At 41.4% G+C, this 24,803-nt stretch overlaps 1 protein-coding gene and 1 long non-coding RNA gene across 11 annotated transcripts in view; one reads left to right on the forward strand and one right to left on the reverse strand.

Moving 5' to 3' along the window:
- Window positions 1-3,147: 3,147 nt before the first annotated feature.
- On the reverse strand, window positions 3,148-23,503 carry LOC129657961 (uncharacterized). 2 transcript variants are annotated; one of them, XR_008717187.1, is made up of 5 exons: window positions 23,373-23,503; window positions 22,614-22,654; window positions 14,454-14,638; window positions 3,774-3,861; window positions 3,148-3,406 (listed from the first exon to the last, which is right to left on the reverse strand). It is a non-coding gene; the product is annotated as an uncharacterized LOC129657961 (long non-coding RNA). The 2 variants fall into 2 exon arrangements; XR_008717188.1 differs by having other exon boundaries at window positions 3,774-3,883.
- The window catches only part of SLC4A4 (solute carrier family 4 member 4), a 309,392-nt gene continuing 288,695 nt past the window's right edge, over window positions 4,107-24,803 (forward strand). For 4 of the 9 annotated variants that reach the window (XM_055588764.1, XM_055588768.1, XM_055588765.1 and 1 more), the window contains exon 1: window positions 4,108-4,765. In XM_055588764.1, coding sequence (XP_055444739.1) covers window positions 4,492-4,765 — 274 coding nt within the window. In that variant the 5' untranslated portion in view covers window positions 4,108-4,491. Of the gene's footprint in view, window positions 4,766-9,902; window positions 12,447-24,803 lie in introns of those variants that run through there. The other 5 variants (XR_008717186.1, XM_055588771.1, XM_055588772.1 and 2 more) reach the window with 3 other exon arrangements.

Raw genomic sequence — 24,803 nt, forward strand, 5'->3', positions numbered from 1 at the left:
GCAGTGATTAGGACCGGCTGTTGAGGGCCAGTCTGTTTGGCAGCTGATTTGACATGGGTTACAGTTAAATCACTTGCAGCTCCCAGCATAACAGAGGATGGGAGAAGCCCCACATTGGGTATGCGGATTGCTGGGGGAAGGGGTCTGACTTCTGCTGTCAGAGGTCCTGCTGAAGGAAGGCAGTGTTGGCCCCGCGTGGATTTTGTACTGACTGGTATGACCCTTCTCCCCGTGATGCTGGTGAGAAGCTTCCAAATCTATTCTGAACTTTGCCTCATGCTGACGACAAGAGCAGCCTAGGGAACTGTTTAGAAGCATGCTCCCTCCCTTCTTTGTTTTCAGCAAGTGCAGTTGGTGTGAAAGGAACATTTTAGCGTAGATTTTGGGGGCCTGATTAGGAACTAGAGGAGTTCATTTCTTCCTACTGATAGAGGGAAAAACTGGTTGGGTCAGACGGGGCATTTTAAAAGATATCTCTGTCTTACTAATAATAGCAAGCAACTGCTGAGAGGATTTGGTCTCGGGTGGGGTGTGCACAAACCCCAACAATGAACACTTGTGGTATAAAGATGGAAGAAAGCTATAAAATCCCTGAATTCTGTGTCAAAGCCCAGATGTGCCAGGCTGCACTTGCTCTTGACAAGGAAAGGGCTGCTCTGGGCATGCAGGTTCTATATTTTCAGTTTGCATTTTCCTTTGCACTGTTTACAGGGAGGAGGGTGCTTATAGATGCTCCGCACTGTCCACCAGAAAGAACTAGGTTTCTAGTTACTTGCTATGTATAGTCTTGGAGGGAATGTGAAATATGTATCAAAGAGCCAACGAATGCCCCTACCATTATGCTCCCTCTAACCCGGAGCCTGTGGACAGTGCTTCAGTCAGGCTGGATGGTTTTCTCCGCCTAGGAAGTGATTTTGGCATTAAAGCTTGTCTAGTCTCCTTTAGTTGTTACTGTTGACTTCCTTCACTTCTGCTTTGATTGTTTGTTGTGTGCGATTTGGGGAAGAGCTTAGGTGCAAAGGTTAACCTTTTCATATAGGAAATGTGTGAAAAGTTAGTAAATGGCTTTGGGACCAGCTTGGTTAGTGGTAGGGGTGCAGAAATGACTATAGGAAGTTGTGTTGGATTCTGTAGGTTTATAGGACCAGAAAGCGTGCACTTTGAAAATAAATGTGGGCTACACTACTCTTTGTTTCCTGAAGGGGAGATAGTAAGTACCAGGAGTGTAGATGCAATAGTACAGGATCCAGTATTTTGTTGTTTCCAGGGTCTTTTAAGGAGATTTCTCTATTAACCTGTCATCTTCATCTAGGTCTACAAATGCTGGATTACTGGTGGGTTCTTGCTCTTTGGATCAGCCCTCAGATTGCTAGGGGACGTCTTCAAGAAGGCAGATGCGATTACATTATAGCCTTTGTCTGTTGTCTTGCTCATCACTGTGTCTCCAGTGACCAGAAGAGCCCCTAGTAGGTACTCAGCCAATATTCACTAATGAATGAATGGAGGATGTCAGGGAAGAGAAAAGGGAATGATTGAATGCTGTCTGTGTCTAGCACTGTGTATGGTATGTTTCAAGTGCTTTGGTCATCATCACCAATGGCCTCCCTATTGCCAAACCCCTTTTTATTCTGATTCTTTCTCAGCCTCTCAGTAGCAGCACTCTCTTTTCTCAGCTTCCTTGACATCACTGTTTCCTGGTTTTCCTCTTACCTCATTGACTGCTTTTGTTCCTCTGCTCTGCTTGTAACTGTTGGCATGCCCGGCATGCCTGGCACTTGGTCTTATGTCAGCTTCTCTATTTCTGCATTTTCTTCCTGGATGATATCATCTAGTAATAACTTCAGACACCAGCTTTATTCATTGATTCCCAATTTTTATCCCCAGCCTTCGGCTCCTGAGCTCCAGACTTTGACCTCTAGTTGTGTGCCTGACAGTTCCTTTTTCATATATAATAAGCATCTCAACCATAACCTTGCCAGAAAAGAACTCTTGATTCCTTCCTTGAAACATGTTTTTCCTGTAGTCTTCCCTGGGCTCCTGAGATAGTTTCTTAGTCTCTTTTAGTGAGGAAACATCCTGACTAAAAGAAACGGGAGACTTAAGAGATGCAGTTTCCATCCTTGGGTTGGGAAGATCCCCTAGAGCAGGAAATGGCAACCCACTCTAGTATTCTTGCCTGGAAAATTGCACGGACAGAGGAGCCTGGTGAGCTACAGTCCATGGGGTCACAATGAGTTGGACCCAACTGAAGTGACTTAACACGCATGCATGAATTTTTCACATAACAGCCAGAGTGGTCTTTTAAAAGACAAAGCAGGTCAAGTCCCTTTCCATCTGAAAACTCTTCAGGGGCTGCCATAACACCTAAAATTCTAATCGCTTACCGTGGCCTGTGTGGCCCTGATTCCTTCCACATTGTTACTTCCCAATGACCTTCCATCCCTCTGTCCAGTCTTTCTGGCCTTACTCTGTTCCTGAAACATGCTAAATTTCTTCCCCCTTTGGGGCCTTTGCATTGTTCTTCCCTTTGCTTGGAATATTCTGCCCCCAGATTGTTAAATGCCTGGTTCCTTCCTATCATTTTTGCCTCTGCTCAGATGTCACCTTCTCAGAAGCCACATCTGAATCAACTTATGCTAAGTATCCCACTACCTTATTTTTTTTTTTTTTCCTGCATTGCACTTACTGATATCTAAGATTATCTTGTTCATCTATTTATTATTAGTTTCGGAGGCATTTTGCCTGCCTTATTCAGACATGTGTTCCTCTCCCTCCAAGAGTACCAGTTCCAAGAGTGGCAGGAACGTAGCATACACTAAATAAATATTTGCTGAATTGGTGAGTATGTTGGATAATTTAATTTTCATGGAAAACAGAGGCTCATAGAGGCTGGTAACTGATTTGACCTCTCAAGTCTTCACAGCATTTTCTTTTTTACTGTGATCCTGTTTGCTGACCCATTTCCTGTTTGCATTTAATTTTATATTTTTAGAGTATAGAAAAGGAAAAAGATGAACTGTGTGTAAGAGCCATATCCCAGAAGAAAAGATTCTTCAACTTTCCAAAGTAATGAGTTTCTTTATGGCATTGTCCGCCAACCAAGGTTAGGCAAAAAAGAAAAAAGGAAAGAAGACAGGAAAGAAACATAACTTTATTAAACATGTCATAGGTGCTAGGACAAAACTGAATGCTTTCATGTGTGTTACCTGATTTTAATTTCAAAGCAATCCCACATAGTTGATATTATTACCTCCAATTTCCTAGATGGAAAAACTGAGGCTTAAAAATTTGGATACTTTGCTCCATGTGATACAGGTACGAATAGGCTTTTTAAACTGGTGTCTCCCTGACACCAGATTTCTGACTTTTTAAGCTCAGATGGTTGCTTTGTGAGATGGAAATGCTCCTGAAATAGAAAGGAAGGAAAAGTGAATTCAGTGCATCTCATATAGATGATAACAAATATGGGAAGCACAAGAATAAGTTACAAAGACAATATGGAAAACAGACCCACAGGATTCAATGCCTGAGCACATAACTGGATGAATAGAATACAGAGTGAACATTTGGTTCTCTGGCGGGGCTCATGTATGGTATGACATAGAGCAGCTGTCCCCAGAGAAAGTTCTTTGTTTCTAGACCGGTACAACAGTAGCAGCATTTGAGCAATTCGAGAGTTCTTTCTGCTTTCACTATAAATAGAGTTCATGGAATTCTGTATGTCAAAGTTGATGCAATGAAAAGGAGTCACCGAATATGGAAATCAACCTTACCTCGTTCTATAAACCAGAGACACATTTGGCATTGGGAGGCTGTACAAACGCTGTCATTACTTGGATGGATCCTGAGGTCTTATTTAGCCTAGGAAATTGCAGAGTAGATCCTATTATGTAAGGAGACAGGAGGGCAGCATAATATGGTTACAAAATGCAGCACTTCATGCCCTTCAGGGAAGAGTTAACAGGACAGATATACATAGACAGAGACGTGTGATAAGAATGTGGAAAATGAATGAATGGGTGGCATATATATGTGACTGTTGCTGAAGCCGGGGTTGCTGGATAATCCTCAGATGTCAGATTTCCGTAAGGCCAACATGTGACTCAAAGCTTGCCACTCAACAGAGAATACTGGGCTGTGCTGGTATTAAGAGGCTGGCTGGAAGCTAGGCTCCCACTGTGCAGTAGCCTAACTCCCTGTCGCTTTCTGTGTGTGGGTGGGTGTGCATGTGTGCGTGTGTGTGTGTGAGGGTATACATTTTTATGCAGTGGGTGTTTAAAGAGCTAAGCACTGAAGCTGGATTTCCACAAACGACCATCACGAGCACTCCAGGCACACCAAACTTCCTCTCTTGGTATTTTTTTTTTCTTTTCATCTTTTTTTTGGGGGCAGATCCCAAAGGGGAGAACCCCCAACATCCAGCCTCCAGGATTGAAATGATTTTCTCTTACCTGTCCCTGCGGGGGCCCTGTCAAGGTTAGAACGGAAGCTATGTGGGACCGGCATATTCTGAAGCACCCGATGAGAGGAGCTGAAGGAGCAAAGGAGCAGCAGACACCAAAGGAAGAGGGACTCTGCCCTGTTAACATGAACAGCAGCTTGCAGGTTCACCTGCCCAGAAGCTGGGCTTCGTCCAGTGGCTCCCTCAAGGAGAAGTCTGAGCATTCTTTTTTTCTTTTTTATTACTATAGGATGGAGGATGAAGCTGTCCTGGACAGAGGGGCTTCCTTCCTTAAGCATGTGTGTGATGAAGAAGAAGTAGAAGGTGAGTTTGATGGGCCTGGGGAAGTCTGTATTTGTATACGTAAGTCTTTATGGATAATAGCACCCATACATGGCATATGTCTTATAATTTTGAAGTTAAAAACCCAAGCTGATCTCTGGAGTTTCATTTCATCTCCACATTTTGCTTCAGCACAGAAAGTAATTCTAAGAACTTCACTGGACTGTCAGAATCTGAATCAGTGTGGTCCTGCATAGGTAACAACAAGAAAAAAAGATCTGACTTTGAAGCAGGTTCTTATGTTAGCTGTGCTTCTCTGTCAAAAATAAATATTTTGCCAGATTATATTAACCACTCTCCAATGACTAATTCAAGGAGCCTGCTAGATTTATATAGATATATTTGGCAGTATCTTCTAATATCTTCCTTGTAGCCTGCAGGATAGAGAAGCAGATGTTACAGAGAGAGAATGATACCATTGCTGCAAGAAGCATGGGTCTAAGCTGAGGATATAAAGAGTGGTAATTACAGATGCAACTCTGTTAGGAAAAGATGGACAAGTATTTATTTATTTATTTATTTTTACTTAGAACCCCCGAGGAACTCTTTTGCTAATGTTCCCCGGTGCCAGTTAAAAACCAAAGAAGAGTTAAATTTTAACTGGTACCATGGTCCTTTCAGTATGCTTTCTCTTCTCTTGTCTGTTGACTTACCAGTAATATGGGTATCATCCTACTTATTTGATAGTGAGAAGGCAGGGTTTAATTAATAGTTATTAAAAAAAGCATGTGAAGGCATCACAGATATACAGGGTATTACTAACATTTATAATGACAGTTTTAAAAATAAGCAAGGTTTTAGGCAGTATTCATAAAGTTAAGTAAAACTTACTGGTTAACCACATCATAAATTCTACCCTTTAAAATCACCTGAGAATGAATTCATATGTATTTTGAAAACTCCCTAGTCTGATTGGTACTGTTTGGTAAATTACTTCATGCCTACCAAAGACTGGGACCAGGGAGGTGGTGGGGTTGGGTAAAGAAGGTGGGTGCCGTGTGTTTTGGAGTGATTCTTCAACCAGACTCAGTACCAGATTCCAGGCAAGTGATGCTCTTGTGCCACCTGGGGTAGTTTGAATAATGTGGCCATTGTGTCTCCTTGGTGAGTTTCTTCTGACTGTGTAGTATTGGAAGGTGGGTGCCCCTCACCCCCACCTTCGCACTTCCCGCATGTACACTCTTGAGACTGACTAATTAGAAATTGAAGCCTATGTTTCTTAGGAAAAAGGAAACCACAATATTTTTGTTCTTATTGTTTCATGGGTTCCTTGCACTTTTACAGCATGACTGTGGGAAAATGCCAAGCTAGTGAAAGCAAAAGAGTAAAACTTTTGTCTTAAGATTCTTGTAACCCTTGATGCTAAGTCTCCATTGTGGTGATTCTGTCACTGTCCCCGTCAGTGTCAAAGAGGAGAGAAGAATCTTAAAGTTATAGCAGAGAACCATAAGAAACACTGTAGGACTGAGCCAATATCTGATCATTTCAGAACAATTAAAGTAGAAAAATCAGTGAGAGCTTGGGGATGAGATGAACTCTGTGTGTGTGTTCCTTGAGAATAACCCTCTAGCTAAGTTCTCAGGAGATGTTAATCACTTCTTGAGTTTGTAATATCTGTAGGATTGACAGTGCTTTACTGGAACAGGATATTATACATGGGTTTCTTAACACTTTGACTAAGAAGTTTTATTTCCTGCAGTTTTCCCCTTGATTTTTCAAGCAGAAAATTAAGACAACAATGTAATGAGTAGCACACAAATCTGTAGATAGATTTCTTTAAGGAGAAGCAAAAAAGACTAAGGTGATCAAAATATCTGTAAAACTGATTGGCTTTGTGGTGATTCACCTTGCTGTGTGGCTTTTGTGTATTTTCATATTCTGGTGAAACTTCTATTTTAATGATAATCTTTCGTGTTGAGTGGAGTGTGGGTTGGTTACATTTCTTTCAAAGCCTGTTTAGCTAGTTGCTGTTGCTGAATGCTGAAACTATGTAGGATGGCTGCTTATGGCCATGATTTGGTGGAGGCATACATCAGTATGGGGTCCTTACAGTACAGGTCATGAAATATAATCAGGAACTACTGTTTCTAATTCAGTGCCTTCCCAGTTGACCTTCCCATTTTCTCACCTGGCTTCATCTGGTGAGGGTGGTAGCCCTTAAATTTTACAGTAACTCTAGGTGACAGTATAAAGAAATTGAAATGGAGATGGGTTTGAATGGCTTACCATGATTCCAGTGGTTGAGAATGAAGATACAATTGATTTGACTGTCAATACCTCTGATCAGGATTTTGATGGGAATGTTTTCCTCAAGGACATGAGTCTATCTCATATTTTTAATTGCATGGAGAAGAGTATTCTTAAAGGAAAGAAGACTTATTTTTGTTGTGAAGTAGCTGAGTTTCTGGTACATTTATGTCCAAAGTAAGTGCTCTAGTTTAAGGATCAGAAATTCAAAGGGCAAGGAGCTGGAACACCTAACATTTCTGTTATCAAACATGTTTCCTTTTACCCAAACAGTATTTCTCTTGCTTCTGGAATACATATGGTTGAGGTATATTGCATCACACTTGGCAAAAGTGAACTTAAAATAAAACTTTGTTTTTTAAGGTAATTTGCACTAATAAGATGCACTCCCATTAAACGAGTATTAGGGTGACCTCCAGTAACTCTGGTTATTTTGATATGATTATGCTTTAAAAATTTTTCTAAGGTCACTCAATTTGGGATGATTGGATTCATCTCAGCTTGAAGGCAAAAAGAGTCAAATGCTGCCTCATAGTTCTTTCTAACGCTGTAATTCTGAGAAAGGGAGACAGACTGAGACTTTCAACCACACCCTCAATTCACCTGGTTCAACTTTACTCTCTGTGGGTGGCATGACACTTAATCTGTATTCTAAAAACTCAATAGAAAACCATCAGCTGCAAACTCACTAAGAACAGAGTGAATCAGAAGAGGGGGCATCTTCTGTTTAAATAGTGAATTTATCTATGTGGGATATGTTTAAAGATCTAAAGCTCTTTTTCATGTAGTTTGCCTGATAAACCGGGCTTCCCGGGTGATGCCAGTGGTAAAGAACCCTCTTGCCAGTGCAGGAGACAAAGGAGACGAGGGTTTGATCCTTGGGTCAGGAAGATTCCCTGGAGGAGGGCATGGCAACTCACTCCAGTATTCTTGCCTGGAGAACCCCATGGACAGAGGAACCTGGCAGGCTACAGTCCATAGGATATGGAATGAATATGACTGAAGTGACTTAGCATGCAGGCCTCTTATACATTTATAATAATGGTTTAAAAAGATACTCTTGAGAAAGGAAACCCGGTGTCAATTGTAATCTTTAAAATAAAGAGAAGCTTGTATGTCTGCTCTTTCAGTGGTGACCTTAACAGTGTGTTTGGTGAAGCTAACATTTTTGGCATAGAGTGGTTACTGTGGGTAAACTCATTTAAAATTTGTAACATTTCAGATACAGTGTTTGTTTTTATACCCAAAGGCTCCAGCTCTAGCCCAGGCATTTCTGTAGAATTGCTCTGTTAGATGACAAATTGATGTTACCAGTTGTTGCTGTTCAGTCGCTAAGTCAGGTCCAGCTCTTTGTGACCCCATGGACTGCAGCACTCCAGGCTTCCCTGTCCTTCACTGTCTTCCTGAGTTTGCTCAAACTCATGTCCATTGAGTCAGTGATGCCATCCAACCCATCTCATCCTCCTTCGCTGCCTTCTCCTTCTGCCCTCAATCTTTCTCAGCATCAGGTATTTTCTGGTGAGTCAGCTCTGTATCAGGTGGCCAAAGTATTGGAGCTTCAGCTTCAGTCCTTCCAGTGAATATTCAGTGTTGATTTCCTTTAGGATTGACTGGTTTGATCTCCTTGCTTTTCAAGGGGACCCAGAAATGTCCACTCTGAGGAACAAGACTGATTTTTCATTTCAAACATACTTAGGGGAAATTGGCAAATTTTGTTGGGTGAACCAAGGTTGAGAGAGGAAGATCCCAGGTAGCTTTTTCTAAAGAGGAGGAAATTCTATGGATATTTTATCCTTTAAAAAGTCAGCCAGGGTTTTGGATCTGTATGATATAAACAGATTACTTAATATTCTCATATTTCGCAATAGGGGGAAAAGAGCAAACTCCACCTTATCCTTTGAGATAAGGCCTTGGCTCTGCAAGGCTAGGTAACTCCCTGGCAAGCCTTGGCAACTCTAACTTCATGACGAGGGGCCCTTTTCTTAACATCAATCCTAAGCAGCAACTCAGGAAACATAAAGTACAGAAATACAATATTGGCTGAAACGGATCTGCATTTCTGAAGTTTGATCAGTGCTCTCAACTCCATTATGATATATTGTAGTGGTTTTCCTCTTCCATTCAAAACCAAGTCTAAGAGGAAATGCGCTCCCATCTGTCCCAATGGAAGAATAATTCTACAAATTCCCAGGTCTACTGTTGGACATTAAGAGAGAGAGTGTTGTTGAAAATTCATGGAATTTACAGGAAGGTTATTTTTAGGGAAATAAAAGTAAAAAAGTAGGACAGGGTCAGGAACAAAATAGACATTCACTAAATATTCGTTGAAAGAGTGAAGAAATGAATGTGTAAATAAACCAAATGAAGCATACATAGAATGAATTTATACAGTCCTCTAAAACCTTTGTTTAAATTTTCAGTTAGAAATCTGTTTCTCTTCACTTAGTCAAATGAGATGATGTTTTCTCTAATGATCCTAGTTGATTTTGCAAAGATCATTAATATATGTACATCATTTATACTGATAAGAAAAAGAAGCCCCATAAACACATCCACCATATTCTTTTTCCTCTTTTGCTTTGTATTTTGGAGAGAGAGACTGAAGTGGTGAACTGGTGGCTTTTGTGTTTTGGGAGGTCAAGATCTCAACATTTTACTGACATGAAATCATAATGACTTAAAAACCTATTTTTCACTGGAGGATATTGTGATGATGTATTTATGTGTATTGGAGGAGGTAGTATTCTAAGGAAAAGGCAGGGCCTGGTGGACATTTGTTAATAATTACAATGGTCAGAAAACGTAATTGCCAAGAAGGAGTGAATGAGAACCTAGTGGATGGGAAGGAAGGAGATGGGAAGGGAGGGGCTGGTTGGGGTCAGCGCTATTCTGAGCGCTGGATATAAGTGTCGAGTTGCATTTTGCTGACCTCCTCTCTCCTGTTCTCTATAATTGCCCAGAAAACAGTGTGTACAGAGGAAATACTTGGGCAAATATTGCTGAAGGAAAAGCCTTCTTAAAAGAAACAATGTATCCACACGTTGGAGAGCTTGGAGGAAGTGTGGTCAGGTGTTTTAAGGGTTGACGCTTGAATAAGTAGCTTGGGTTCCCAGAGCACTTTGAACCCACACAGACCTTTCCCAGCGTCCTGCTGGCAGCTGGAAGCCTGCCGGAGGTCCTAAAGCAGGCAGCACCCAGCTCTCTGACACCTCCTGCTGTGTCACTGAAGTTGAGTATTTGTGTATAGATTACTTGAGCTTCAAGGAAATCAGCTGATAATTCCATGGGGTTTGGAAGCAGAAATCAGACATCCCTTCTCAGAGTTTTCCAATTGTAGAGAATTCCCTGGTAGTACGGTATGGGCTAAAGCCTTCTGGAAGCCACTTTCTGTCCTGGGTGACTACATTCTTTTATGGCAAGAAGTTTGCAGAATTGAACTTGGTACTTGAGTCATGTTTTCCAAGGATCCAGAAATTCTGAAATAATACACTTGCAGCAGATTTTGTCTATGGTTGAGTTTCTTTCTTGAAGCTTTGTATCTGCTCATATTTTTGAGATGAGTTGTTTCATATTGATTTTGGGGAGTCTCTATCATTTGTATTATTCATGTGTGGTTAAGGCAGAGTGACTAAACATCAGTTTGGGAATAAAAGTTTAAAACTTGCTATATTGCTAAAGCATTGCATAAGTAAAGAACAAAACTTAAAGTTTGAATTTCTCAGTTCTGCACAATGAGAATCAAACACACCATTCACCAGAGAACTGTTTTAATAATGACCAGAAACAGTCATTAATGCTGCTGTACTTGGCATTAGGCATAGGAGTACTTTATACAAGGCGTGTGTGCATGCTAAGTCGCTTCAGTGGTTTTCAGCTCTTTGGAACCCTATGGATTGTAGCCTGCCAGGCTTCTCTGTCCGTGGGATTCTCCAGGCAAGAATACTAGAGTGGGTTGCCATGCCCTTCTCCAGGGGATCTTCCAGACCCAGAGATTGAACCCACATATCCTGAGGCTCCTGCATTGCAGGTGGATTCTTTACTGCTGAGCCATTGGGGAAGCCTACTTTATACTGTATCACTGTCTTATTCTTTTGCTTTCTGATTGATACAGCCTCACCAATAATTTTCAGTGATTATCATTCCAAAAAATTTGAACTACCAAAATGTTTATTTTCTTTTTTAAAATTATATTTATTTATTTTAACTGGAGGATAATTACTTTACAATATTGTGATGGTTTTTGTCATACATCAGTATGAATCAGCTATAGGCATATGTGTCCCCTCCATCCTGAACCCATTATTTTCTTAATTCATCTTTACCAACATCTATCTATCCCTTGCCTTCCTAATAACCACACTTACATACTGCTTCTTGTTTTGGAAGAGGCAAGCCAGGTAGGTCAAGAGAATTTTCCAGAGGCCTGCTGTGTATTTCTCTTTGAACATGTTCTGATTCCCTTTAGGCTCTGGGTGTGAGATCTGGTTTCCATGGTTAGATTGCTCCGATAGACATTACCTCTAATTTGTGAAATTGTCTCCTCTTCCAAGAAAAGATATACTAACTATACTTGCATACAGGATAAATTATAAATGTGTGACCATTATAATAAGGCCTGCAAAGTTACCCTTCTGGAAAACAGATTTAAGTGTGTGGTATTTTCTTACCAATGAGGAGGATTCAAGGGTTTATTATATATGTAATGTATGTAAACACACATACACAGTATATATATATTTTTCTTTTTTTCCTTTCCCCATATGCAGCATGAACTAGAATAATTCTGTTCTCTACTGGCTGTTATATAATTTAGGTGCCAATTCAATGAGATTATGCAATAGTATAGAGATAACACTAAGTATTCAAACCTGAGCTAAGTGTTTCCCCATTTTTATCAGTATAAGATTCAAAGTCATTGGGAATTGAAAATTGGGCCTGATGAGGGAGAGTAGAGTAAGAATAGAATAAAACTGAATAAAGTTCAGTGGAGGCTCTCCTGTTGCTGAAGTGGGCATGCTGATGGGATTTGGTTTTGTTCTGTTTCATTTCACTTTTTTGGCTGATAGCACTCAGGGGACTGCGGTGAGAGCCTGCCATGGTAGGAGTTCACAGGAGGTTCCAAATATTGTGCCCCTGAAGCTGCTGATTGCCAGGTGGGATGAAGGTGAAGGGAAGAAGGGTGGTGAGTGACACCCATTGAATCATTAGTAGAGGCGACTTAAATAACTCCCTTCCCTGAATAGCTGCAAAAGCTTTTAAATCTGATGAATTGTATTTATCTTTACCAAGAGTTAGAATTAGAAGTCAGCCATCCTGAGTGCTACATCCAACATGTTCACCTTTCTTGATACTCTGTCGACTTTGAAAGGAGAGCAGTCTCAACCCTCTTGGGACATGATTTTACTCCCTCTTGATGGTAGGTTACTCAATACCTTTGACAAGGCCAAAACTTCTGGAAATCAAAAGGAGTGTCTGAATCTTCATGAAATCAGCCAATGTACCAGCTTTAGAGGGCCAGAGTCACACATTTTATGAATTAGTTGAATCACAACCCTACCCTCTAGTTGATTATTAAATTTTCAATGTGATTCTATCCCTGCTGAAAGATAAAGACAGTGTCTTGGATGTAGAATGAAAGGATACAGTTGAATCCAATGGATGCATGTATTTGGCAAACTCAGTCAGTGTCTGGAGTTTGAGGTACTTTAATTCAGCCTGTATTGTGGGTTAGAGAATGTGGTGGACAACGAGGAGTCTTAGGACCTATTTCTGTTCTTGGCTCTGCCCTGTCTTTCTGGGTGACATGAGGCCGATTGTGTTTGTGTGGTTGTGTTTTCTTCATGCAGAGTGCAGTTAATAACATATCTTCTTTTCCACCTATTAGAGATGCTCTAAGGATTCTTGGATAATACCAGAAAAATACTTTGACATTTGCAGTAAGCCATTGTCAAATTACTTAATTTCTGAATCTCAGATTTTCGTACAAAGAAACAGCATTGGTGCTTCCTTATCTCCTAGTTTTGCTAGGGGTGTAAGGAAACTAATTTGAAATCCCCAGGATGAACCCTGTAAATTTAAGGCGTTAACTTCTTTGGGTCTGGTCCTTGCCTGTGATTTATTTTTGTGTTTAACACTTTCTCAAGTGCTTGCTGTGACTGCGGAGTGCTTTCTGACTAAAGCTAGTACTGATATCTGGTAATCAACAAGTTAGCTGATTGTTATCTATGTTAACTCTTCTCTTCCCTAGTGCTTCAGCTGGCAAAGAATCCACTTGCTATGAGGGAGACCTGGATTCAGTCCCTGGGTTGGGAAGATCCCCTGGAGAAGGGAACAGCTTCCCACTCCAGTCTTCTGGCCTGGAGAATTCCATGGACTGTGTAGTCCATGGGGTTGCAAAGAGTCGGACAATACTGAGTGAATTTCATTAACTCTTCTCATTAACTTTGATGGACAAAGCTTTTATTATTATTATTTTTTAGCTTATAAAAATGGTAAGAACACTTGCAGACATACAAGCTCTGATATGTTGCTTTTCCGGGCGAACGTGACATATTCCAATTAGATCAGTAACTAATGTGTTGTCAAATAAACTCGTCATCATTTAAGGACACAAAGTTGGTTGATATGATAATTTAGAGAGTATATCATGCCTGTGGGTGAGTATACATGGAGACCAAGATATGTATCTCCTGTAGAGTGATGTTAACTTGAGACCTAAAGGGTGAAGAGAGTTAGCTAGGTCAAGAAGGAGGGAAACCTCCTAGGCCAGGATGTGTGAAGGCCCAGTGGTGAGTAGGCCTGTTTGAGAAGTGAACATAAGGCCCATGCAGCTGGACCACATGAACCAGGAGAGAGTGGCCAGAAGTGAATGCTGCTGCTGCTGCTGCTAAGTCGCATCAGTCGTGTCCGACTCTGTGCGACCCCATAGACGGCAGCCCACCAGGCTCCCCCGTCCCTGGGATTCTCCAGGCAAGAACACTGGAGTGGGTTGCCATTTCCTTCTCCAATGCATGAAAGTGAAAAGTGAAAGTGAAGTCGCTCATTCGTTTCCGACTCTTTGCGACCCCATGGACTGCAGCCCACCAGGCTCCTCCGTCCATGGGATTTTCCAGGCAAGAGTACTGGAGTGGGTCGCCAGTGCCTTCTCCGAGAAGTGGGTGGAACCCAGATAATTCATGACTTTTGCTAAAGCTTGCGGAGAAGGCAATGTCAGGAAAGAGTCAAATCAGAGGAGACTGAAGAATGCCCTTAGAGAAAACTACCATCGTAAGGAGTTGTGGAGGGACTTTGAGAAATAGTAGAAAACCTTTTAGCCTTTTCCTTATGTGCTTTGTTACCCTTAACCAGTTAAAATCCTTAGAATTATTACAGAATTTTTAGAGCTCAAAAGGATCTATGAGATAATGTAGCTTAGCGTTCTCACCTTACAGATGGAGAGATGAGCCTTGGAGCCGGTAAAGTGATTTGCTTGCAATAACGCTGATGGTAATTTGGAACACTAGGACGAGGAGCCAGCCTTCTTAACTTTACCAGGGCAGTGCTCCTTCCAAAAATGTGTGCTTGAGGTCTGGTCCCTTTCCATCGCTGCGTGAGAAATGGAAGGAGAGCCTGGAAGAGCAGGGAGTAGGAAGAACTGAATGGAGAAGAATAAAAGGTGTTGGGAAAGCTTGTGAAAAGGTGCAAGGGAATGAAGGCACAAGCCCGGCTGGCCTCATTGTTTGCACGACCACAGGTGCTCATGGGAGGGCAGGTGTCTTCATATTCTGGGGCAGTTTACAGAGCTAAGGGTTGTAGATTTAAACTTGTCATTCTGTGATTATAAGACACATTTTCAGAAAATTCCTGAGCCTGTTTTGTCCTCTTTTGTAGTTGCTAACTTGAAAAGCTTAACCTTTTTTCTCCCTACTTGGCTATATTTTGCAGACAATGGAATATAGGGGGTAGGGTGGAGTGTAGGTACCATGGTAGTGGGGAAGTAAGAAAGGAAACCTTCTTTAACCAGGAGCTCCAAGAGTCCCAGCCTCTACATCATTAGCTGTTTGGCTTTACTTGGTTCATTGGTACATGAAGAGGTTTAATCAGGTGATATTTAAGGTCATTTCAGTTCTAAAAAGGAGAAGGAAAGGGCACTCCACTCCAGTACTCTTGCCTGGAAAATCCCATGGGCGGAGGAGCCTGGTAGGCTGCAGTCCATGGGGTTGCACAGAGTCGGACACGACTGAGCGACTTCACTTTGACTTTTCAGTTTCATGCATTGGAGAAGGAAATGGCAACCCACTCCAGTGTTCTTGCCTGGAGAATCCCAGGGACGGGGGAGTCTGGTGGGCTGCCGTCTATGGGGTCGCACAGAGTCGGACACGACTGAAGTGACTTAGCAGAAGTTCTAAAAGCGTGATTATGTGCTGCTGTGTCAGTGAATGTTGTCTTCTTTTTCTGGGTGCATGTGGAAAATCATAGTCATGACGATTCTGGAATTGGGCTTAACTATGCTAGTTTGCAGAGAAGGCAATGGCACCCCACTCCAGCACTCTTGCCTGGAAAATCCCATGGATGGAGGAGCCTGGTGGGCTGCAGTCCATGGGGTTGCTAAGAGTCGGATACGACTGAGCGACTTCACTTTCACTTTTCACTTTCCTGCATTGGAGAAGGAAATGGCAACCCACTCCAGTGTTCTTGCCTGGAGAATCCCAGGGACGGGGGAGCCTGGTGGGCTGCCGCCTATGGGGTCTCACAGAGTTGGACACGACTGAAGTGACTTAGCAGCAGCAGCAGCATGCTAGTTTGAGTCATTTGTAGCACTTTCTCTCTTTCTTGGTCATTGTTTTAGCCCCCCCTCCCCCACCTACTCTCCCCGCTCCCCCCTCCCCACCGCATGATCCAAATCTCATTTACCTATGTACAGGTGTGTGAGAGGAGGGAATTATGTGAACTAATATTAGATGTTTAATACCTGATTAGCTGTGAGTGCATTGACTATATAGTGGATTATCTGTCTATAGTGACTAAATCTACTCTTCCTATTGCCCAGCAAGGCTTAGGCTAGTGCTAAAAGGGAAGCCAGAATAGAGTCGCAGACGGACAATGTGGTTAGAATGAGAGTGTGAATGTGTGCATTTATGTGTCTGTCTAAGCTGCCTCTCTGGCTGCAATTGCAAATCCGGTTATCAATGACCATTGGATTAGCCTTTGTTTTCTCTCTTCCAGCCCTACTTGCCATTCAGTTGTGCAAATGGTGACCACAAGAGAGATAATGGAAACTGTCAGTTCTCTGTGTTTGGCTCACAGGTGGATTTTGTCTGACTGCATGTGTATTGCACATTAAAATTCTCCAGCTCTTTCAGGGTTCTGGGGTGTCAGGAGGAGTCAAGGGTTCATCTGTTCCTGTTAAGTGGCTCCTCTTTGCACTGCCCTGGCTGGCTCTGACCTTCCAGACCTTTTGAATCCACTCTCCTCTGTGCTTTCAAGTAAAAAGGACAACAGACCTGAGCCCTGGGGCTTGGCACCTACAGTGTGAAAGCTCCGGGGAGACCCTCCCGTAGCAGGATGGTGATGACCTGACGCTGGCTCCTGGCAGGGGTAGGGGAGACTGGGGTTATGGAAGGTATTGCCTCTGCAGCACAGTTACACTCTGCATAATGACTAGACAGCTAACTGAGGGGTGAGTTAACCTTGATCTAAAAGTGAAAGTGAAGTCGCTCAGTCGTGTCTGACTCTTCGCAACCCCATGGATTGTAGCCCATCAGGCTCCTCTGTCCATGGGATTTTCCAGGCAAGAATACTGGAGTGGGTTGCCATTTCCTTCTCCAGGAGCCTTGATCCAAAGTTTGCTCTTTTGTCTTGCCCAGGGGGAGTGCTCTGGAGTACCTTCTCTGGAGAACAGAGGGTGTTCACAAGTTAATTGTCAGGGCTCAAAGTGGGTAGGAAGGAAGAGAAATAGGGCTTTCTTCCCCCCTTTGGAAATAGGAGGGAGAGATAAGAACAGCATTTACTGTGCATCTTTGTGCACTATACACAATGGAGGATATTTTATTGACATATTGGATTTGGATTGTCCATAAAAATGATGTTAGCTCTCTCTATGTAGAGATTGTATATATTATATTGTATATATACATCTCAATATAAATGTGTTAAAAAATGTTAGCTGCTCAGTTGTGTCTGGCTCTTTGCCACCCCATGGACTGTAGACCCCCAAGTTCCTCTGTCCATGAAATTCTCTAGGCAAGAATACTGGAGTGGGTAGCCGTTCCCTTCTCCAGGGGATCGTCCCAATCTGGGGGTCGAACCCAGGTCTCCCACATTGCAGGTGGATTCTTTATTGTCTGAGCTACCAGGAAAACCTCATAAATATATATAGATATAGGTATAAATATAGATTATACTTTAAAACTATGTGCGTGTGTGCTAAGTAGCTTCTGTCGTGTCTGACTCTCTGTGACCGCATGGGCTGTATAGCCCACAAAGCTCCTCTGTCCATGGGATTCTCCAGGCAAGAATACTGGAGTGGGTGGCCATTCTCTTCTCCAGGACATCTTCCCCACCTAGGGATAGAACCCTACCTAGTCTGTTACATCCCCTGGGTTGGCAGGCAGATTCTTTACCCCTAGTGCCAAAAGAGGTTTTGCTAGAGCAGAGTTAAAACTACTTTGGAGAACCAGTTTTTTAGAGATTGTGAAGCACTTCAAGAGCTACAGTTTATAAAAGATAACATGATTTTTAGTCCTGTTTACTCATCAAGGTTGGCTCCCGTAGTGCCTTTAAGTTGTTGTGGCCTAGATATTTTCAAATAATGGATGGTCACTAAATATAAGAAAGCTGTATTTCTTTAAAAATAGTCACTGATTCAGGTTTTATACAGTGCTGGTCAGTTTTAGCCTCTGTTATCAGCTATCAGTAATGGAAGCTGTCTTGAAAGCATAACTTCATTGTGTGGTCATAGGTTCCTCACCTTTGCTGTGCTGCGCTTAGTTGCTCAGTTGTGTGGGACTCTTTGCAACCCCATGGACTGGAGCCCACCTACCTAAACACTATGATTAGAACTACTTTGCTAAAAATGAGTACTTGTAAAGCAAGTACAAAAGTTTCTGAGCTTTAGCTTGTTCTTTAAGACAAGAGTTTAGCTAAGTTACCATAAGCTCAACTCCCTTTTGAGACCTTTTCCTTGTGCTGTTTGTTTTGCCTCGAGATTGTTATCATTTACATCATTAAATATTAAATATTAAAAGTACTCTGCTCAGTAAATACCAAGCTGAGATTTCTTATCAGTCTTGCTTGGGGTACCTCAAGTTGCCTTAAGAATTTCTGGGAGATTTTCAGTGAACAAAAGTCCCATGTCATTCAGTGGGAAGAAAAGTATTTCCCTGTTTTTCATCACTTTTACTACTTATTTGTTTGCATGCCTGCTCCTAAGTGTAGTTGGTAGCATTAATATTAAAATAGATTACTAATCAGCACTAAGAATGGTCTGTAAATAAATTACATATGAAGCATGCAATAAACTATCAAGAAACATGCGCATTATTATTGTTTTTTTTTCTGTGTGAAAAGTTGGCCCTATCCAAAATATAGGAATAGAAATGATCCCTTGTCTTGAGTAGTGGGATCTGTTTTGTGAACTGTCAAGCAAACATCTAACCAAAGGGGCTGACTTACCCCCTGTTAAATGCAAAATTATAACATTCCTTTCAAAGTGAGTTTTCTTTTCATAAACTGATATTTATGCCGAAGTAAATTAGCAATGTTGCATTGATTATATCTTAATAGAACTGGTTACAGACACTCTTATGGGTCTGTGGGTAAAGCACTAACGTGTTACTTGTATTTCCTTTCTTAAAGTGTTTAGGATTAGACAAACTAATCTGTTTCTTATTATATAAAGTGTGAAACACACAACCTCTCTGGCATCTGGACTTGGTACTATGATTCTCTGTAACGTTTCTTTTTTTTTTTTTTTTTTGCTTTTTTAAAAAATTGTTCCTTTATTGGAGGATTATTGCTTTACAATATTGTGTTGGTTTCTGCCATACATCAACATGAATCAGCCCACAGGTATACATATGTCCCCTCCCTCTTTTTTTTTTTTTTAAATTTTATTTTATTTTTAAACTTTACATAACTGTATTAGTTTTGCCAAATATCAAAATGAATCCGCCACAGGTATACATATACCATGTTCATGGATTGGAAGAATCAATATAGTGAAAATGAGTATACTACCCAAAGCAATCTATAGATTCAATGCAATCCCTATCAAGCTACCAACAGCATTCTTCACAGAGCTAGAACAAATAATTTCACAATTTGTATGGAAATACAAAAAACCTCGAATAGCCAAAGCGATCTGTAACGTTTCTTATGCATGCACTTCCAAAATACCTTTGAGATTCATTTTGATACAAGAAATAAAGTCTTTGCAGCATCTTTTAGACAGTCTATCCCACATCCAGGGTCTCTGCCTCCTCTTCCAACATTTTTCTTTTCATAATTAAAAAGAAATAATAAATCTCTCTTTAATTTGTCGCCTTCCCCTATATCCTTCTTGGCAATAGCTACAACAAGTTTCAGGCACCTTGGCATAAGACCAGGTTACTTTAGATAAGCCAAGAAAGGCAGTATTTAACTTATGTTTGGGAAATATTGCTAATTAGTTCTGAAAGAACGATGTAAAGTCCCAAGTGTTGTAGAATCTTTGCTTTGAACCAGAGAGAACAGAAATCCCATTGATTATAGAAAGAGGAACAATGTGGAAAAATAAAATGGGGAACATCCCTCAGAATTTTATTAGTGATGTTCTGTAGGAGCCTGGGGCTGGCGGGGTGGGGTGGCCTTGGGGAAAGGTAGATTTCTGGACAAAGATTTAGACTTGTAGATTTCGATGTACTTAAAGGACCACCAAGGACCGGTTAACTCTCTGGCTAGAAATCTACATTCCCCCACGGCCACCCTCAGCCTCTATCCCTGGTACTGACATCTCAGGTTTTAAAAAATCTTTATATGCTGCCTTATTTTAAAAAGTTTTAATGCGAAGGGAAAGTAACCACTGAAAAGTTGGAAAAGTGAGGTTAGTATTTAAAATGCATGTCACAAAACTGTCTATCCATTGCAGGTTGGCCTGAGATTTGTCTCTTCTATTTCTAGCTGTCAACATGAGGAAGGAAACATCAGTTATAAGATAGTATAAATATAGTGTCTGTCACAAAAAAACCCCCTAAAAACAGACAAAGCACCACCAAAGCAGGGATGAAGCACTCACTATTTTTAATGTTGAGACCTGGGAGATATTTCTCCTGAGGGATTTTTAAAAAGAGATTAATATCTTTTTTTAAAAATTAATTGTTTTTCTTGTTGTTGTTGTTCATGCTTTGCAGCATGTGGATCTTAGTTCTCCGACCAGAGGTCGAACCTTGGCTCCCTGCATTGGGAGATCAGAGTCTTAACCATTGGACAATCAGAAAAGTCCCTTTTCTGTAGAATTTTATGAGTTAGCTGGTGACAATATCCTTGACTTCCCTGAACCTTGGTTTCTTTGCCTGTACAATGGCGATGTTGTTGTTGTTCAGTTGCTAAGTTGTGTTCAAATCTTTGCCACCCCATGGACTGTAGCCTGCCAGGCTCCTCTGTTCTCCACGGTCACTCAGAGTTTGCTCAAATTCATGTCCATTGAGTCGGTGATGCTATCTAACCATCTCATCCTCTGTCGTTCACTTAATTCGTGCAGTGGTGAGGATGGCATGAGGTAATAGAAAGAGGAGACTTAGCCACAACCTAGCACATTTATACAAATTCCATAAGTGGCTTCTGTCATCTGTATGTATATAAGCATAGTACCATGTTTCCTAAGGGCTTTCCTGGTGACTCAGCTGGTAAAGAATCTGCCTGCAATGTGGGAGATGTGGGTTCAATCCCTGGGTTGGGAAGATCCCCTGGAGAAGGGAAAGGCTACCCACTCCAGTGTTCTGGCCTGGAGAATTCCATGGACTGGATAGTCCATGGAGTCACAAAACCGTTGGCACGACTGAGCGACTCACTCACTCACTCATTCATGTTTCCTAAAGGAGCTAATGATCTGTGTTGCATAGAGAGGCATATATTGTTAACCACTCAGTTCTCTACAGAAATTTTAGCTTGACTCCCTTGATGGGTTTCATTCTTCAAAGTCCTAAATCATCTTTGGTAGTGAAGTGGGTATCTGTGGAAGCCTCTTTCACTTAAATGACTACAGTTACTAAGTGTAAGAGTTCTCTGGTGGCCTCAAATCACAATAGCAGCTCTCAATGGCATTAGTGTAGAAATATTTTAGGAACTGGGAGAAGTGGACATGACAGCATCTGAGGGCTTCTGCTCTCTCCTGAGGTGGAGCATGTGAAGATGGGAAGCAACATGGATCACCTGGTGATAATTTCTGAAGGCCAGAGATAACCAGAAAAGCTATGTTTTCTTCCCAGGAATACTGGCTGTGGTTGGATTGTGAGATATTTCCAAGATATTTAGAGTTTGTTGAGAACTTGCACCATCTGTCACAGAAAGGTATGCAGGGTATTTATTTGAACACATGCTCCTGAGGCCCTGCCAAATCTAGGACTGAATGCCCTTTGACTCACACCTAAGTGAACACTGTCAAATGTAGGTTCCAGTAGTTTTATTCTACAAAATTTTGAGTAGCAAGAATGTAACCTTTATTTTAATAACATTTAAACCAATCGCTGTTTCCTTATGAATTATAGCTATTAAATTTTTTCGCTGCTGCTTCTTACATTATCTTTGGAAGCAGTCTTTACTGACATTTGGTAGCTCAACTGGTAAAGAATCTACCTGCAATGCCAGAGATCCCAGTTCAATTGCTGGGTCAGGAAGATCCACCAGAGAAGGGATAGGCTATCCACTCCAGTATTCTTGGGCTTCCCTGGTGGCTCAGCTGGTAAAGAATCCTCCTGCAATGCGCGAGACCCGAGTTCGATCCCTGGGTTGGGAAGATCCCCTGGAGAAAGGAAAGGCTACCCACTCCAGTATCCTGGCCTGGAGAATTACATGGACTATTCCATGGGGTCCCAAAGAGTTGGACATGACTGAGAGACTTTCACTCACTAGGGGAGAATTTTTTTCTTTTGAGACTAAAACTTATTCCCTCGTAAGTTAAACGGGTAACTATCCCTGATTCTCCGAGCATCTTACTGTTTTGTAGACTCTTGCTGAATTGGAAGGCTTGTCTATCAAGTTTCCCTTTTTCATTTTACACTTAAAATAATACTATATCCTCCACCTCTATGGCTTTCCTAAGAGCTTGCTGTCATTTGGTGAGTTGTAATTTTAAAAATAGCCATCAGTCTTCATGACATATCTCTGAAACAGGTAAAGATATTTTAATGAAAATAAATATTGAGATCAACTATGATATTCTTATTAGTAATAGCATTAGAAAAAATCAGTAACGCTGCTTATATTGGTCCTAAAGACAGGTATTTTGTGGTGGTAAGAATGCTTTCATTCCAGCTCACTTTACTTTTGGTATGTTTTGTACTTAGCATATACAGCTCTTAAAATATTTAGTCATCATTTTGAGAAAGCATGCCTTGCCCCTACTCACCAAAGTGATGTTGCCTTCCTCTCTTCTGGTGGGCAAAGAAGCTGAAATGAAAAGAGGTTGAGAAGTAATTGCTGAAACACAGACACTGTTCCTTAGGTCCTAAAGGTTTGTTTAACCTTGGGACTCTATGCCTTTTCCTTTATCTGAACGAGACAGAAAAGGAAAATTTAGTTACTAGTAATGCTGCTGCTGCTAAGTCGCTTCAGTCGTGTCCGACTCTGTGCGACCCCATAGACGGCAGCCCACCAGGCTCCCCCGTCCCTGGGATTCTCCAGGCAAGAACACTGGAGTGGGTTGCCATTTCCTTCTCCAATGCATGAAAGTGAAAAGTGAAAGTGAAGTTGCTCAGTCGTGTCCGACTCTTCGCAACCCCATGGATTGCAGCCTACCAGGCTCCTCCATCCATGGGATTTTCTAGGCAAAAGTACTGGAGTGGGGTGCCATTGCCTTCTCCAGTTACTAGTAATGTCTGAGAGGAAAAGGAGGATGCTTTGCCTTTTTTAAAAAAAATTATTTATTTTTTATTGAAGGATAATTGTTTTACAGAATTTTGCTGTTTTCTGTCAAACTTCAACATGACTCAGCCATAGGTATACATATATACCCTCCCTTTTGAAACTCCTTCTCATCTCCCTCCCCATCCCACCCATTTTGGTTGATACAGAGCCCCTGTTTGAGTTTCCTGATGCTTTGCTTTTGAATTACTTAGCTCAGTGATGCTTTCCTCTGGCCACTCTTGGAAGGAGAGAGCTTTCTTACCCAAAGCATATTCGGTTCTACTGTGCTGTAAGGGGTCCCGCAAAAGTTCATAGCATGTGGGTACCAGAGAATTGTAGCTTCCCGGAGCCCATCACTGACAGCATAAAAGACGCCTGAGAGGTAGTAAGGGATGGGAGTGGGAACAGAGAGTGGTTGTGGATGAGCATGAGAGATCTTTGTTGATTGGTAGCCAGGTTCTGAAATGGGATTATGGCGATGGTTGCACAACTCTCTGTAAATATGCTAACAATCATTCAATATATACTCTCTTTTTCTTTTCTTTTACTTTATAAAATACTAGTTTTTAATTCCAGAAAAATCTCAGACATATCAGAGATTAAAGTAGAAAGATAAACTCTTAAAATGAGTGAATTTTATGGCATGTGAAGAACTGTACCTTAATAAAGCTGATAAAAATGTCTGAAATTGGAAATGTTTTAAAAGGAACCACGTTTGTGGTTGGTACTTGGGCTCCATAGGGCAGCATGTATCCAAAAGTTCCCCCACCTGTGGTTGGATGGAGTATCTGGAGGAGGAGCTGGAGGAGATGGGGATCAGCTGAATCTAGTTCATAAGGCAGCCGTGAGGCCTAGGATTGCGTTGTAAATTAAAGGGAGCCATTTTTGTGGTGATGAGAACTCCAATTAGGTTCTAGAGGGTAAGGTACATTTCTCTCCTGGGCTTTGAAAGCTCACTCTTTATATCATGCTGATTCTTTTGTTGGGTTGACAACAACACTTGATAGCTAGAAATCTTACCTTAAAATCTTATCAGCCCATATAAACTGTCTTTTGGGCTTCCCGGGTGGCGCTAGTGGTAAAGAGCCTGCCTGCCAATGCAGGAGACATGAGACGTGGGTTCGATCCCTGGGTCTGGAAGATCCCCTGGAGTAAGGCATGGCAACCCATTCCAGTATTGTTGCCTGGAGAATCCCATGGACAGAGGAGCCTGGTGGGCTACAGTCCATAAGGTCACAAAGGATGGGTCATGACTGAAGTGACTTAGCATGCACATGAACTGTTTTTTAAATGATCTATCAAATATACTATGCAGATTTGGCTAAAGATATTAAAAAAAATCTTTACATGTAACATCAATTTGACTCTTGCAGTTTAATTGCCATTTTTTTTCTTTTTGCTTAGTTACCATTTTTTAATAAGAAAATAGTTAATGTGACAGGTTAAAATTTGTTCTTTGACTTCTTAACATTTTTCGTGATGTTTTCCTATTTCCTGACCATGTTTGATTTACTAAAGAAACTGGATGCTTTGCTTACATATATTGTGTGACCTGAGATAAAGCTCCAGGACTCCCTCAATAACTGGAGCGCAGGAAACAATTGACACTGTTTCTTAATTCACATTGTTTTTTAGATGTTTCCTACTTCCTAGTATAATATAGCTTTCCCATGAGAACAATTTGCTTGTAAAT

Source organism: Bubalus kerabau, chromosome 7 (genome assembly GCF_029407905.1).
Source record: "Bubalus kerabau isolate K-KA32 ecotype Philippines breed swamp buffalo chromosome 7, PCC_UOA_SB_1v2, whole genome shotgun sequence".
NCBI classification, from domain to species: Eukaryota; Metazoa; Chordata; class Mammalia; order Artiodactyla; family Bovidae; genus Bubalus; species Bubalus kerabau.